The sequence below is a fragment of the Terrapene carolina genome, unplaced genomic scaffold (genome assembly GCF_002925995.2).
Source record: "Terrapene carolina triunguis isolate 2854851 unplaced genomic scaffold, T_m_triunguis-2.0 Scaffold58, whole genome shotgun sequence".
Lineage (NCBI taxonomy): Eukaryota > Metazoa > Chordata > Testudines > Emydidae > Terrapene > Terrapene triunguis.
In genome coordinates this window covers 42248452-42261753 of record NW_020664409.1, presented here as the reverse complement: position 1 = coordinate 42261753, position 13302 = coordinate 42248452, and the positions used below count along the sequence as shown (strand labels likewise).

The window sequence follows — 13302 nt, the reverse complement described above, 5'->3', positions numbered from 1 at the left end:
AGGGCGGGGCTGCGCACTCTGGTGGATCAAAGCAAGTTCGATATAACGCAGTTTCACCTGTAACGCGGTCAGATTTTTTGGCTCCTGAGGACAGTGTTATATCGAGGTAGAGGTGTACTAGATATGACACTAATACATAGAACATTGTAACTGGCAGCTGGAAGGATGTCCCCTCCATAGGAAAACAATCAATTGTTTTAGGAGTAAACACTAAATACAAAGGAGCCTCAGAATCCACCTATCATGTAAAATGTGAATATCTCAAAAAGATCTATGCCATTGTGCAGGAAAACCTCCCTATTTAGGAAAGCATGTAAGCATTTCCTGAAATGACCTGAAGAAGAGTTCCGTGTAAGATCAAAAGCTTGTCTCTTTCATCAATTGAAGTTGGTCCAATAACAGATATTACTTCACCCATCTTGTCTCTCTCAAGCCTTACTCATCTTTAATCTTTTCTTCTTTAAATGCATGGTTGGTTTTTTGCAAACAGCACAGAGAAGAAAACATTAAATACATAACCATACATAAGGAAATAAAACATTAAAACACTCTACATTTCAAAATGTAGAAAATGGTGTATAATAGCTATTTGTGTATGGCAAAGGCAAAAAGCAAAACTTGAAACAAGCTGTAAGAAACCATCACAAACTCTTAATAAGGTCCAAAATAAAATAAATGTTCTGCTTTAGAAGTGTATATATTAGACTGAAAAAATAATATCCCATGGCCAGATAGCAAGATAATATAGGATGGTAAGTTTCTCCATTGTCAAGATGTCCAGTACTTTACTGAGGGCTTGATTCCATACCTATTAAAGTCTGGCTCAGAAGGAACATGAGGTTCACACTATTGGGCAACACCATAAAATAAGGAGGGAATCAACTTTTCTAAGAGGTGCATCCTTATCAAGGCCCAACCCCCTAAATGACTTAGGTAGTTGTGTGGGAAAACCCAAAGTCATACCAGCTTGCATTTGACCCTTTCCCCAAAAGTTCAAAAATTAAAAAATCCTGCCACACCTTTGAAAGAGCCTCCAACACAATTGCGGCACCAACATATACCAGAATCAGTCTGGCCCATGTCTACATAATCAGGGTGTTTTTTTAAATATTTAATACATTTAGAATCATAGAAGATTAGGGTTGGAAGGGACCTGAGGAGGTCATCTAGTCCAACCCCCTGCTCAAAGCAGGACCAATCCCCAGACAGATTTTTACCCCAGATCCTTAAGTGGCCCCCTCAAGGATTGAACTCACAACCCTGGGTTTAGCAGGCCAATGCTCAAACCACTGAGCTATCCCTCCCCCCTTGTCAAGTATGTTCTCTGCAACAGTGAACATGGGCTATTCAAATAGTCAGTAAAGACAGACAATGCAGCTATAGGTTTCCAGAATTTCCCTCAGAATTTAAAATAAAGATAAAACAGGAATTTTAAGGAGGGATTCTCAAAAACACTCAGCATTGTCCTAACTCTACTCCCATTGACGTCAATGGTAAAAAAAAAAAACCACACAAAAAACATGACCTATCCAGGACAAGAGTTGGGCCAATACTGAACACTTCTGAAAACCTCACTTTTAATATTCAACTCTCAGTTCTCTATGCACCTTTTAGATGGAGGATCCAAAACCTTGAAAAATGGCATAGATATAGGTAATCTGCTAGACATTTGTTAGATATATTTAATATTTTTCCTTCAAAGTCTGTTAAGAGTCTAGCAAAGTACCATTGTTCTGTCAACATTTACTAGTTTGAAAGTACTACACCTCATGGATATAAATTATAGTATGACCATAATAGAGCTAAGGGATATACCTGATCATTCTTGTCAAAAAAATTAGGTAAATCTAGTAAAATCAGGAAGATCCCAAACTTTATACAAGGAAAACAGTCTCCCAAAGGAAACAATGGATTGTTCACAAGGGAGATAAGAGGAGTGTGGAGTAGTTAGGAATTGGGGCAACTCTTGTTCAGATGATATTTTGTGGAGAGCTAATAGGTTAATTATTTTAGAACAGATACATTTAGACCATACAAGGAAAAGGATACATTCAAGTGGGATATCTGGGATTTGAAACTGTTCCTTAGAAACCGAGTGTTTTGGGGATGATTGTTTTCTTTCTCCATATGTTACATTTGTGAAATTATCAGTATTTTAACTTCTTTGGATGAATTAGCTGTTATTGAAACAGAGGTAAAACAACAACCTAGTTCAGAAGATCACAGAAATCAGGGATGGGAAAAATCTATTTTGCAGTATTGGGTTAATTAAATCCACCCTCCTGCAATTTCTTTCTCACAGTAAAAACACAATTATTTAGAATGAGAATGGGACAGATACTTTAAGTAAGGTTTACTGATGTTATGTTGTATCTAGTTCATCTTTTGCAATGAAACAGTTAGATCTCTAAAAACACAGTACTTACGCATTTCGGCAAACAGCTGCCTTCTTTCTGCCATGGTATTTCCTCTTTTCCCACAATCTTCAATCATTCTAAAAGACAAAATCACCAGAAAATATTTAATATCCACAAGCTGAACATCAGCCCTTGCCAGCCCTACTGTGGCACTGTTTGGGGGAAAATCAGATCACATTCTCCTCCGTGGCCTAGACTTTGCTTTCAATTTAGTGTGTCCTAAATAAGGGGATCTTATTGGTAAATTATATAAAGGAAGAAGAAATCAGAAGATGTAATATCTCTGCCTCTACCAACCAGGGTTGAATTCAAACCAGTACCCATAAAATGAAAGGCTATGTAATCTCATTAACTATCTCTTGAGAGCCCCACTACTGCGGATATTTCTAGTTGAACTTTTAATAGTACACATGGGTGCTTGTAGTAAGTCATCACAGATCTAAGGGACTGCTGATTAAAAACCTATAAAAAGATTACATCTTTCAATAATTGAGTTGAGCAACTAGTTCATAGTGAATACATTTATTAGCTGAATTTAGCCTCTTTTTGTTTATGAATTGTCCACAAGCTGCTTACATTTTTTTAAATTTGTTATTCAAAGTTAGTCACCAAATATTCTCTATGAACAGTATATAGACAAATAATTAGTTGTAAACAATTCATTATAAATATCTGATAGTCAAAATGTGACCTGGATTGGTTAGTGTTGATTTGGCACAGGGGTCACATGGTTCTGTATTGATTTCCTAACTAGATTAGCTTATTAAGTAAGAGTAAGGCCACTCATTTACATATTCAGAATTTGTTTTCCACAAACGTTCTCTAACACTTGCATAATAGGCACTGTTTCTACATAATATGCCGGGCAACTCATTTGCACAAATAAAAAAAAATGCAAAAGGGGAACAAATGTAGGGGCGTTTTTACTTGCAGAAAAATGCTTAAGGTATTTACCTAGGTCTAGTTATCAATGTCTGGTTATGATGTTTAAAGGGCAGTGTTTGGTTATGTACTCCCTTTCGATCTCACGTGTGGCCATCCACATGGGAGGGCCTTCTCTATTGAAGGAAAAATAGTATTTTCCAAACCACATGTACCATTTTCTTCCAGAAGCATAATGCTAAAATAATCTTTTCCTGGTTGAAAAACCCTTTAGTTTAGCAGCTATTTCCTTTTTCATGCCACCTCATCATCCTGTCGCTTTGCCCATATTTATTTGTTTTTCTGTACAGGCGTTTCTTTGGCACTCATCATGGTAGTATCTGAGCAGCCAACATACATTAATGAATTCATCCTCCTGTGAGCTAAAGTAGTATTATTAACTCCATCTCATAGTTAGGGGAATAGAGGCACACAGGGATTATATGACTTGCCAGGTTCACAAAAGGTCTATGGCAGAACCAGGAGCAGAATCCAGATCTCCTGAGCCCCATCCAGTGTAGCACCTTAACCACAACACCATTCTTTTCCTGGAACGTTATATTGTTACAGCTGTTCTTTATACGGAAGGCATGCTTTTGAGACCTTTAACTTCTATAAATAGGCTGATTATTATTAATTTTCTTTATATACTGTAATCCATAACGCCCTCAAGCAGGCGAGGGCCTCATTGTGCTAGACATTTTACAGATATATTGTAAAGACAGTCCTTGCCCCAAACAGACTTAAAGACATGATACAACAGGTGGGTGAAACAGGATGCGAGGAGGTCAGGTAACAATGACACATGCAAATTATTGCCTAGACTGCCTCTGTAGGCAATGCAATTCATAGATGTCACTAAAATAACAAGTTGCAGTAATCTCACTTAGTCGCTTCCTATTCTTCATCTTTTTCGCAAGGGTAGGAAGCAAAGTAAGAGAAAGTATCTTAGTGTTACATGAAGCTAAGAAATAGTTATTTTCAAGTCCCATTGGCAGAAATTCAGTCATATCCCACATCTTCAAAATCTTCTTTCCATATTATTATGAATTTACAAAACTAGAATGCACCAAACCCTTGAAGAAATCAAGATGTTACTATGACCCACTGGTCATTGTGCATTGTGTCCCCCCCTCTGTGCCCAAACCACAGAAGATTGGAATCTGTTTCAGCTCTTAACTACGCAGCTTGACTCTTTAGCACAAGCTGTAGAGACTCCTGCTTTCAATGCTGGACATCTTCAGGTCAATCCCCACTATCAGCCGAGATAGCAGCTGCAATGTTATTTTACTTTACTGATTCTATTATGCTTATAGTGGACAACAGTTCACAGAAAAATAGCAACTTATGTTCTAAGGTTCTTCTCAACAGGAAATAACTTTTCTATTGCAGATAAGACAAACAGTCATAGTGCATCTAACGACAGTTATTTTCATGGGCTAATTAATAAGGGTGTCGATCAACAAGGCAGTAAACTGCAATGTACTGCAGATTCTCTTGGTCAGAATCCCAAAATCTGTTTCAAAACTCAAGTTTTCCAGTCTCTGAAAATATTATTTAACTTATATTGATATGCTGTGTTGATGCCTTCTATGTTCACTGTATACAATAGTCCAGCTTCAGGAAATACAGTAAATAAATGGTTTAGTAGTGACTGAGTTTGATCTGACTCTTTCAAAAGCAATCTGTTCCTCTATTTCCATGCAGCACCAAGAGCACTATCTATTTTATAATTTTTTTTTTTTTTATAAAATCAGGAAATAATATTCTGTTCTGCAGCATTTGATAAGAAAATTAAACGTACTTCTCCCCCCAGCCTCCTTGCTGTTATGAGGCTTTCATTTATAAATATTGTTAAAGACTATGATTAGGGTTGCCAACTTTCTAACTGATGAAACTCGGACAGCCTTGCCCCGCCCCCTACCCCTGAGATCCCGCCCCTTCCCCTGAGGCCCCACCCCCTGCTCACTCTTCTCCCCCTTCCCTCCGTCGCTCACTCTCCAAACCTCCCCCACTCACTCCCCCCTCTCCCCGGACTCACCTGCTGCCCGGAGCAGGGGAGGGGTCAGTCCCCGTAGTGAGGGCCGGGGCAACTGGGGCATGGCAGGGCAGAAAAGGGGGGAACAGAATCCCCCCCGCCCTGGGTGGCAACACCTACCTCTTGAAGCCCCGTCCAGAAGCCAGCCACTTCTCTCTGTCAGGCATCAGCAGCTGAGCCAAGAGCAGCTCCTCCCGCTGCTCTTCCCACCCCCCAGTGGCGGAGGCTGGACGGCGATCACCCTCCTATGTCCAAGCCGATCAAACAAAAAGGACTCTAAACAGAATCGCCCCCAAGGGCCCAAACCAAACCAGCTTTCCCCCGCTGCAGGGGGAAAGGATTGATTCCCAAACGCAGTGCCCAGGAATGCCTGCCTTTCTCCAGTCCAACCCCACTCCCTCCTGAGCTCCAGACCCCACATGCAACCCTCCGTCCTACCCCTTCCAGGCAGGGCTGGAGGTCACAGCCAAATACAGCTAGCTGAACTTCCCCCCATTTAAGCCACACAATATTTGCACCCAAAGCCCTGGACTATTTATTTCCCCCCAACAAGATGGACCCTGCAATGTTCATTAACCCCTTACAAACATCCCAGAATACACAACCCCCAAAGGGCCGAAGGACTTTTCATCCAAAATCCTGCAATATCCAGACCTCCCCCCACCTTTCTTATTTTCCTCTCAAAACAATCACGCCCCAATGCCCCACAATAGTGACTGCCGTCCAACACACAGCTTGCAATGCCAACCTCCCGAAACCCTGCCGCAATCAGTTAATTGCTTGGATTCTAGCCGCTCTCTCTTTTTGGCTTTTTGTGAACAATTTTCTAAATGTCTTGGTTTCGTCCCACAGTTGAACCGGGAAAATTTCTGACATCTCTAAACTCTTCATGGGACAAGAAAACTGTTTCCCTCTCACACCTTCCTTTGGGAGGACAAGGTGTTAGCACCTCTTAAACAAGCAGTTTTCTTGTCCTTGCTCAAGAAGCCATCTGAAATGATACCTTGTTGGAAGGGGATGAAAGTTAGACATGTGCCTGGATACCTTGTTGAATCAAGGCCTTAGGACGGGTTGAATGATGTTACTTTCCTGCTATATACTAGACAAAATGAGACGTGCCGTTTTCTACACAGCTGTTCAATTTTTTAAAACCAGCTTTGGCTAAGCAATAATATTCTGTTTTCAGTACAGACTCTCTGTCTTTAAACCAGGGGTGGGCAAACTATGGCCCGCGGGCCACATCCGGCCCACGGGACCGTCCTGCCCGGCCCCCGAGCTCCTGGCCCAGGAGACTAGCCCCCGGCCCCTTCCCTGCTGTCCCCCTCCCCCGCAACCTCAGCTCGCTCGCTTGGCCGCCGGCGCAATGCTCTGGGCAGCAGGGCTGTGAGCTCCTGGGGCAGAGCAGCTGCAGAGCCCAGCCTGACCCGGTGCTCTGTGCTGTATGATGGTGGCGGCGGCAGCATGGCCCGGCTCCAGCCGGGCGGTGCGGCTGTAGCGCCGCCAGCCACCGGTGCTCCAGGCAGCATGGTAAGGGGGCAGGGAGCAGGGGGGGGTTGGATAGAGGGCAGGGGAGTTCGGGGTGGTGGTCAGGGGGCGGGGGTGTGGATGGTGGTTGGGGGGGAAACAGGGGGTTGAATGGGGGCAGGGGTCCTGGGGGGGGGCAGTCAGGAAGGAGGGGGGGTTGGATGGGGGAGGGGCCCTGGGGGGGCCATCAGGAATGAGAGGAGGGGTTGGATGGGGCGGCAGGGGCCCGGGGGCAGTCGGGGACAGGGAGCAGGGGTGTGTGGATGGGGCAGGGGTCCCAGAGGGGCCGTCAGGGAACAGGGGGGTTGGGGGAGGCAGATAGGAGGTGGGGGCCGGGCCATGACCCCCTCCCCTATCCGGCCCTCCATACAATTTACGAAACCCAATGCGGCCCTCAGGCCAAAAAGTTTGCCCGCCTCTGTTTTAAACCCATTATTTACACATTTCTTCTTTGTAAGTTGATTAAACCCTTACCCATGCACCCATCAACTGCTGTTACTTGGGACACTCGGGTTTAAATCGTCCTCTGCAAACTGTAACCCATTATTTCTTTCTATAACTTAGTAATACCAGAAATATTGATTCTGAAAAGGAAGCTACTCTCCAATATCTAGCCAATAGTTCTTTTAAATAGATCTTGAAAGCTGCATCCAATACCCATGCATGGTCTATGGTAATGTAAGATGAATTAATGTGAAATTGTCTCTTCCCCTTTCCTTCCATCTCACCCCCATAAAGAGATACTGTGGGTCAAATTCAACTCTGGTGAAAGTTGGTGCCACTGTGCTGACTGCAGTGGAGTCATATCTGTGCTTACTTCAGAGGTGAATTTGGTCTGGTGAGTAGGAGGTTAAGAGAGCTGTTAAGAGCTGGGTAAAACCATATTTGCAAAGTCACCAACTTCAGCAATCCTTGAAGTTAATAACTAGAATCCAGAAGGGCCATTTCAGACCCTTTCCCCCCTTAATGGATTTATTGGTGCCTTATGAATGACTTGTTCCATTTCTTTTAATGAAGTAGGCCTCTAATAGGTCTCTCTCAGCTTTACATTCCAGCACTAATCTTTGGCAATATAATAAAATTGTTCAGTGCTCTTTCCTGAGGCTAGGTATAATTGCATTGCACTTACAGTACTTGTTTGTACTTTATCTAGATGAGCTACTTACAGTGTAGGAGAAAAAAGCTGTTACTAAGCTCATATCAAATGTGCCTCAGCAATTCTGCCTCTTCAACAGCTTGTCTTGTTCAACTTCTAAATTTAAAAAAAAAAAAAAAAAATCCATGTCTTGATTCATACATTTAGTAAAATGTTTTCTTCATTTTTAAGAAAGAATGTGATCACAGACTGTTCATTAGTTTCCCTTTTGGGAGTTCCCTAAACACAGGATTGGCTTTTCAAAAGCACACAGCACTGGTATAATTCTTCTCTCATTGAAGTTTTGCCATAAACTTCAATGGGAGCAGCAGTGGGTTAAGTCTGAGCCTGTTTGAAAAACTGACCCTTAAAGTCTGAAAAACAAATCATCCTCATTTAAAAAAAAAAAAAATCAACACCACCAAAAAGAAATGGAAACAGTTTCCTGGTCACACACTTGAAAAAAGTGTCCAAATACACCTATATCAAAACTAATGGACACTTAATAAAGGCTACCACAATTCTCATGCTTCAGGGCATGAGCAAATCACCAGATGCAGTCACCCCATCATCTGCAGTAATGCCCACATCAAGCATTCAAAAATCATGAATGAAGCCAAAAATAATTATGAGAGCCTAAATAGTTATATTAAAATTTTCTTTTTTGGGGGGTAGGGGGGATTTTTCTCTTTGCCTTCTGGTTTATGGGCCATGAGAGTACACTCAGGACACAGCTTTTCTCCACAACCATGAGGACTAGGAACTTACTCTTTTTCAATATGAGCTGAGAGATTTTCACTACTCCAAGAGCAGGACCTTTAAGAAAAACTCCATATATCATTAGACTCATGATACATTTGTAAGATTTGACAACATTGTGTGTTGCACAAATTCCTGGATAAACTAAGGGCTTTTCCAGCCCTGCCCTATCACTGGCCTACTGAATCTTAAGAGGTAGCACTGCCAGTCATCCATTAGGTCAGATCCTATGCTTCTTTGAAAAGCTAATCTACAGAGAACTAAAATGTTGTAATAAAAGCACCTGGACAGAGGTAACACTACTCATGTTTGTGCTCTAAATACACTCACCTCAAATGCTTTTCACTGACTGACCAAATCAGCTCTGAGGGGCCTTTCAGCAGTGCTTGACCTACATCAAATATAATGTGTAACAGATTAACTTAAAAAAAAAAAAAAAAGCCTGTAGATTTAGTGATAACTCTCCATGGCTCTTTTCGACCTCCAAATTCCTAACACTATTTCCTTACAACTTATTATACTGCTCCAAGTTTTCTTACGAATTTTACAACAAAAAGTGCCAATACCAATTTCCCCTCCACTCGAATGTGAAATGTCAAAGCTGTTGCTCATTTGGGGATGGTGGGGAGAAAGGTAGCCTGTAACTCCCCCTAACAATAACTTAAATTTGTACCTTTCAATTCCCTTTGAAAATACATCTCATAACAAAACAAAACAAAATGTTGACAACATGCAATATGTCAGGCATGTTTGTCTGTGCCAGTTTTTAAACACTAGGGTGAAAGCCTGTCCCCAGTGAAGTCAATAGGAGTTCTGCCCTTGATTTCAATGGGGCCAGTATTTCACCCTTCAGCTACCGTTTATTCAATGTGTTTGCAAACTCTGTTTTTTAAATATAAAAGTAGCATCAACATTAATATTAGTCTATGCCTCTCCCATATCTGGTTTGCTGTTCTACTTCCTTTGACTTGGGCAGCAAAAAGGACATTTTATAGAGAAACCCGTAATAAAACTCAAGTGCTAAGATGGCAGAGGGTCCCGAAGAGAAGCATCAGGTAGCTAATAATCTCTTTCCTTAAGACCAAAGCATGTTGACTCCTGCTTTCACTTGGGGCTCTTCTTTGGCAGTGCAGTGCCACAAGGCAGGCTGGAGCATTGCACATATAATTAAATTCCTACAGAGCTAAAAGGATTTCTTAGCTTTCCTTGTGCTGGTACAATTAAACCCACATTCATTTATAATAAGCTAGCAGCGACAGAACTAGGTTGGCGAGGGTTTACTCATTTCAGTGCTGGTTCTAGTTTCTGGTACACAAAGATCTGATGCCTATTTTACTGTAGGACAACAACTAGTTTCATCTCCTTTGTAAATCACAAACAACCTCTAAAGAAACTGTGAATACTATGCAAGAAAATATGTGGCTAAACAACTAAAATTATTGATTACCCATGCACCTATTGTGAAATCAGCTGAAATCTTCTTTCACTACAATAAAAACCTGGCAACTGATTCATTAGACCACTGAGTTTTCAACCAATTTGCTTGTTTCACACGGGACTATGTGGCTTAAAACCGTTTTGTATCATTGTCTCCTTAACTGATTGGTAGATTTTTGGTATCCAAAACTATCAAATGGATAGCCATGGACTGAGAGAAGTTCAAATAACATTGTGAACTAAAAATAGCTAAAAATATTGCTTCTCTCTAAATTGAGGCTAGAATGAACATATGACAAAAAAGACAGCACACATGGGGCACAAATACAGTAGGATAATACACTCAGACATGGTACTTCAAAAAGTACCAAGAGTATCACCCAATAGAGACAAGTAGCTAGAGTTAACTAAGAAATCATTATGGCATGTGAGAGCCCATAATTACATGCAGGGACATATTTAATAGTAAGGAATGTAACTCTATCGTATGTAGAAGTTTTCAGGGTGCAGAGTTTTCTTGGAAAAGCAAGAGATGAAACAGAGAAGAATTTTTTTTTCTACCCCATGCCTTCTAAATTTTTTCAATATTTGCCGAAGAGCACAAGTGGCTGTGATTTAGGGGCCTTCAGCTTAGGTTCTCCCAGCACAAGAGAACTGGAGAAGTAAACTCTTCTTAATGTCCACCACATAAGGCTATCTTATGTTCCTGGCATATCCTAATACAGAAGGTTAATGTAAGCTCTTCTGTTACAAAGCTATCCATAATGGGGTGTATGGGCCCTTTAAGAATAAAGGGGTACAGAAAACCCCGTTCCAGGTGTTGGAATGAACAAAGGCCAGAAAATGGCCTGGTAGTAGAAGAGAGGAAGTGGTCCTGGGGAATTAGGAATTGGATGAGGGATGCACAAACCCCAACACACTGTTCCTTTAAAGGCCTGGGATCAGGAGCCCTATAACGTGTGGCGGGGCAGAGCTTCCCTCTCTTCCAGCCAATTGGAAGGAGCTCTCTGGAGGAGCGCAATACACAGATTGCCTTCTCCTTAGAACAGAGGAGACATGGAAGGAGATGGAAGGCAGGGCCAGAGGACTGAACTCCAGCCAGGAAGAGCTGGGACTGGGGCTTTGGATGGACCAGACCGTCAGAGGAAGAACTCTGAGTATGGCAGAAGAGCCAGAGCTAAGTATGAACTGTTGAACTATGATTCTGGACTTCATGCTGGGGACTGTTTGGATTATTTTGTGATTAAGGATGCCGAGTGAGGACTGTGTGAACTTTATTTGATATTAAACCCACCCCAGATAGGGATGCTGTGAGCCACCACAGAGACTGTGTGGAGACCTGAAGGGGGCTGCAAGAGGGGTAGGATGCCTGTAAAGCAAACTCCTGGCCATGAGAAGATGCTCAGGTTGTGGCCACCCTGCTAGGCTTTCTTGATGCAAATCTGTTCGGTCTTTGCCTCACAGCAAATCCAGGCCCTAAGGTATCTGAATTAGCCATTGGATTACCATAAATCTTGCTATATATCAGTCTGGTTCATTAGTTTTTCGTGATTAATGAATAGCTGAAAATTTAGTGGAGGCAAGAATATTAGCAAAAACTATGGACTTAATTAAGGCTATATCTGGCTTCCTATGTCATCACTACAACATAGTGTGTTAGCCATCCGGCAGTGAAAAGCTGAAATAATGAATAATCCAAGAGCAAAAAACACCTTATTTCAACAGGTACAGGATGACAGCACACAAAAGCAAATGCTAACTAAAAGGATGGAACGTTAGATGCCCCCCACTGGGTAGTTTATGCTCCCAAATAAAAAAGGCTTAATACACTGAATTACTTTTAAACTAATTAAAATCTGACATTTTATTATGCAATATTATTTTTACAAGAGCATACAGGGAAAAAATGTTATACAGTATAATTAGGCAGAAAATGGACTTGTACGAAAAGCCAGAATGCAAAACTAATGTCTGAAATATTACATGCAAAGCTAATGCCTGGTTTGCTAGTAAATGGACAAAAAAAAAAAAAGAGCAAAGCACTGCTCTGTACTGATTCACTGCTCCAACTCCTTAAAAATACACACACTGCTACCAGCACACTTCAGGTTGTGCTAAATAACTACAATTACTGTAGTAAATACAAAATATGCTGGGAACATTTTCAGTAAAACAGCTTTTAGGCTGTAAAGATCTCTGCTACAGAACATAAACATTTCATCTTGTAGAAATATGTTCTCATGCCCTCATCCTTGCTTGCAGAAATGTAGCTGGATAAATATCCGTGTCCTGGATTTACCTTTCATATGGTGGGAAGGGGGAGAATGAGGAGTGGGAAAACCCATGAGAAAAGCAGCTGTAAAGTGGCAGTTATTTTTGAAAAGATGTCTGATGCTCTTCACAAACCCCAAAGAGCTGTTCTTCTTCATGTAAAGTACATAAGATTCTGGTTAGGAACATTATTCTAGGGGCAGTGTAAAGCAAGAGCACAGACACTCATATGCTAGTATTGTGTCCAGTTTGGGACCCCACACTACAAGAAGGATGTGGAAAAATTGGAAAGAGTCCAGCGGAAAGCAACAAAAATGATTAGGGGGCTGAAGCACATGAGTTATGAGGAGAGGCTGAGGGAACTGGGATTGTTTAGTCTGCAGAAGAGAAGAATGAGGGGGGATTTGATAACTGCTTTCAACTACCTGAAAGGGGGTTCCAAAGAGGATGGCTCTAGACTGTTCTTAGTGGTAGCAGATGACAGAACAAGGAGTAATAGTTTCAAGTTGCAGTGGGGGAGGCTTAGGTTGGATATTAAGAAAAACTTTTTCACTAGGAGGGTGGTTAAGCATTGGAATGGGTTACCTAAGGAGGTGGTGGAATCTCCTTCCTTAGAGGTTTTTAAGGTCAGGCTTGACAAAGCCCTGGCTGGGATGATTTAGTTGGGGATTGGTCCTGCTTTGAGCAGGGGGTTGGACAAGATGACTGTGACGTTGTGCAGTCTACATGGTTTTATAAAAATATAATAATACATCAATATAATGTAACTGGGATAGATTTAGAGAAAATACGGTAATAAG

General features: G+C 41.6%; 1 protein-coding gene across 12 annotated transcripts in view; it reads right to left on the bottom strand.

The window, feature by feature from the left end:
* Positions 1-13302, bottom strand: part of DTNA (dystrobrevin alpha) — a 229987-nt gene that overhangs the window by 119030 nt on the left and 97655 nt on the right. For all 12 annotated transcript variants that reach the window (XM_026661892.1, XM_026661918.2, XM_026661871.1 and 9 more), the window contains exon 2: positions 2427-2494. In XM_026661892.1, coding sequence (XP_026517677.1) covers positions 2427-2493 — 67 coding nt within the window. In that variant the 5' untranslated portion in view covers position 2494. The remainder of the gene's footprint in view (positions 1-2426; positions 2495-13302) is intronic.